Below are 2561 nucleotides of genomic sequence, written 5' to 3'. Positions count from 1 at the left end.
ATATATATATATATATATATACACACATATATACACATATATATATATACACATACATATATATATATATTCATACACACTCTTATATAGATAATCGTGTGATCATCGTATGAAGCAGCTCATAAACATAAAAAGCGGACATAAACATGTCGGCTTTTTAGACGTAGATATTTATTAAATATCTCAACACGGCAACTGGGTGGTCTGAATTAAACTTGTATGCATTTTTTGTTTTTATAAATTAGTTGTACGAACTCTAATACAATTGCTAGAACTCGTATCAATAACATATTAACATCTTGCAATAGTATTTGATGCTTTTATCTTGATTTATTTATACATCCTTTTTGGTTTATCATAACACCTGTTGATGGAAGCCATTTTTAGTAGTTAGTTTTCATATTACAGCTTTACTTCATATCTCTCTATTCCCGGGAGAATGTATATTCTTTATATCCATTACAAAAGCCAGATATGCGTCTGCACTTGTGTTTTGTGTGTGCGCATGCATATGTGATAGTATGGTTATGTGCGTATGTGTGTATGTATGTATGTATGTATGTATGTATGTATGTATGTATGTATGTCTCTCTCTCTCTCTCTCTCTCTCTCTCTCTCTCTCTCTCTATCTATCTATCTATCTGTGTCTGTCTGTCTCTGCTTGTATATGTATATATAAATGATTATATTCATGCTTCTTCAGGATTTAAATTCTGTTGCAGAATTGAAGCCACTCACTAACAAGGTGGCAAGGCTCTTTTGTTTAAATTAATTCAGCTCATGTAGTTATGTATGTATGTATGTATGTATGTATGTATGTATGTATGTATGTCACTGTCTGTCTATTTCTCTCTCTGTATATGAATATATGTATAGCCGCATGCGTGGCTGTGTGGTAAGAAGCGGTTCGGCAAAAGATACCGATAGAATAGGTACGAGGCCTAACTAAGACATACGTACTGAGCTCGATTCATTCGACTAAAACATTTTCAAGGCGGTGCTGCAGTATGGCCTCTGTTCTATGACTGAATCAATTAAACGATATACATATATACTTGTATTTATATTGAAGTTGAAGCTTCAAACACTTGACTCTGAGAATGAAGAAGAAAGAGTAAAAGAAACATTAGAAATAGCCCCCTATGTCCGTGAGGTGGGTTTCTTTTTTATATCTATACGGTCGTTAAGGCGGCGAGCTGGCAGAAACGTTAGCACGCCGTTACGTTCTGAGTTCAAATTCCGCGGAGGTCGATTTTGCCTTTTATCCTTTCGGGGTCGATAAATTAAGTTACCAGTTATGCACTGGGGTCGATGTAATCGACTTAATCCCTTTGCCTGTCCTTGTTTGTCCCCTCTGTGTGTAGCCCCTTGTGGGCAATAAAGAAATAAAAAGCGTTAGCTCGCCGGGTGAAATGCTTAGCAGTATTTCGTCGGTCTTTACGTTCAGAGTTCAAATTCTGCCGAGGTCGACTTCACCTTTCATCCTTTCAGGGTCGATCTAATCGACTGGTCCCCCTCTCCAAAAACTTCGGGCCTTGTGCTTAGAGAAGAAAAGAATATCTGTACGGTTGTTATTATAAATATCGACAATATGTTCTACTTACCACAGCCTGACTCGGTCTTCAGGAATCCTACATCACACAAATATGTCAATTCAGGGTTGCCTTCAGATACGGCAGGTCCATAACTGGATTGTCCAACCATAATTCGGAATTGAGTATTTGTTAAAGCAACGACTGTACGATTAACCGTCTTCCATAGTTCTGCTGTACCGTTTACCCTTTCAACTGTATTCCTGGAAATACATACATATATTTACGTACATTTACATAAATGCATACATACATATATACATACATACATACATACATACATACATACATAAATAAATACATACATACATATGTATAGGGGTTATAACCTTGGCGTCTACTTTATAAAACCCGTCCACGAGTATCGGTTATCAGATACTCTCATCGAACGAAAATGTATCGCTTCACTAGTGATATATCTGAAAATCCATAAATATATGCTATCCCAGCAATAGACTCCTGGCAAAGCGTCGATGAAACAGTTGTAGAATTTAAGTTCTATATTTAAGAGATGAGGAATTGTGTACATTATTTACATTATTTACATTTAACAGATATTTGTCCTCATCTTGTTTATTGTTAACACAACGCTTCGGCTGATATACCCTCCAGCCTTCATCAGGTGTCTTGGGAAAATTTTGAACCTAGGTTCTCATTCCTAAGGTATTTTTCGATGTTGTTATTATTATTATTATCATTATTATTATTATTATTCAGGTTACTGCCTGGAATCGAACTACGGCAGCCAACGATTCAAGTCAACGCACTAGACAACCATTATGTCCCTACACAAAAAACGGTCCCACGTGCATTATGTTGACACCAGTAAGAAACAATTATGAACTTTTATTTTAATTACATTTAAAAAAAAAATATGTATTTTTGATAACGTTCGTTTTTTCTAGAACAGAAACATGTAAAATATCTCTGAGACAATTATAAATTAAAATTTATTTTATATAGCGTCGT

At 35.3% G+C, this 2561-nt stretch overlaps 1 protein-coding gene across 1 annotated transcript in view; it reads right to left on the bottom strand.

Annotated features, from left to right (window-relative positions):
* Positions 1–2561, bottom strand: part of LOC106881411 (uncharacterized) — a 46026-nt gene that overhangs the window by 16250 nt on the left and 27215 nt on the right. Inside the window, exon 6 of the mRNA XM_014931792.2 lies at positions 1605–1795. Within this exon, the coding sequence (XP_014787278.2) occupies positions 1605–1795 (191 nt within the window). The remainder of the gene's footprint in view (positions 1–1604; positions 1796–2561) is intronic.

Source organism: Octopus bimaculoides, chromosome 6 (assembly GCF_001194135.2).
Source record: "Octopus bimaculoides isolate UCB-OBI-ISO-001 chromosome 6, ASM119413v2, whole genome shotgun sequence".
In the NCBI taxonomy this organism is placed as follows: domain Eukaryota; kingdom Metazoa; phylum Mollusca; class Cephalopoda; order Octopoda; family Octopodidae; genus Octopus; species Octopus bimaculoides.
Note: the sequence above shows the minus strand (reverse complement) of the source record. Positions and strands in the feature narration are given on the sequence as shown.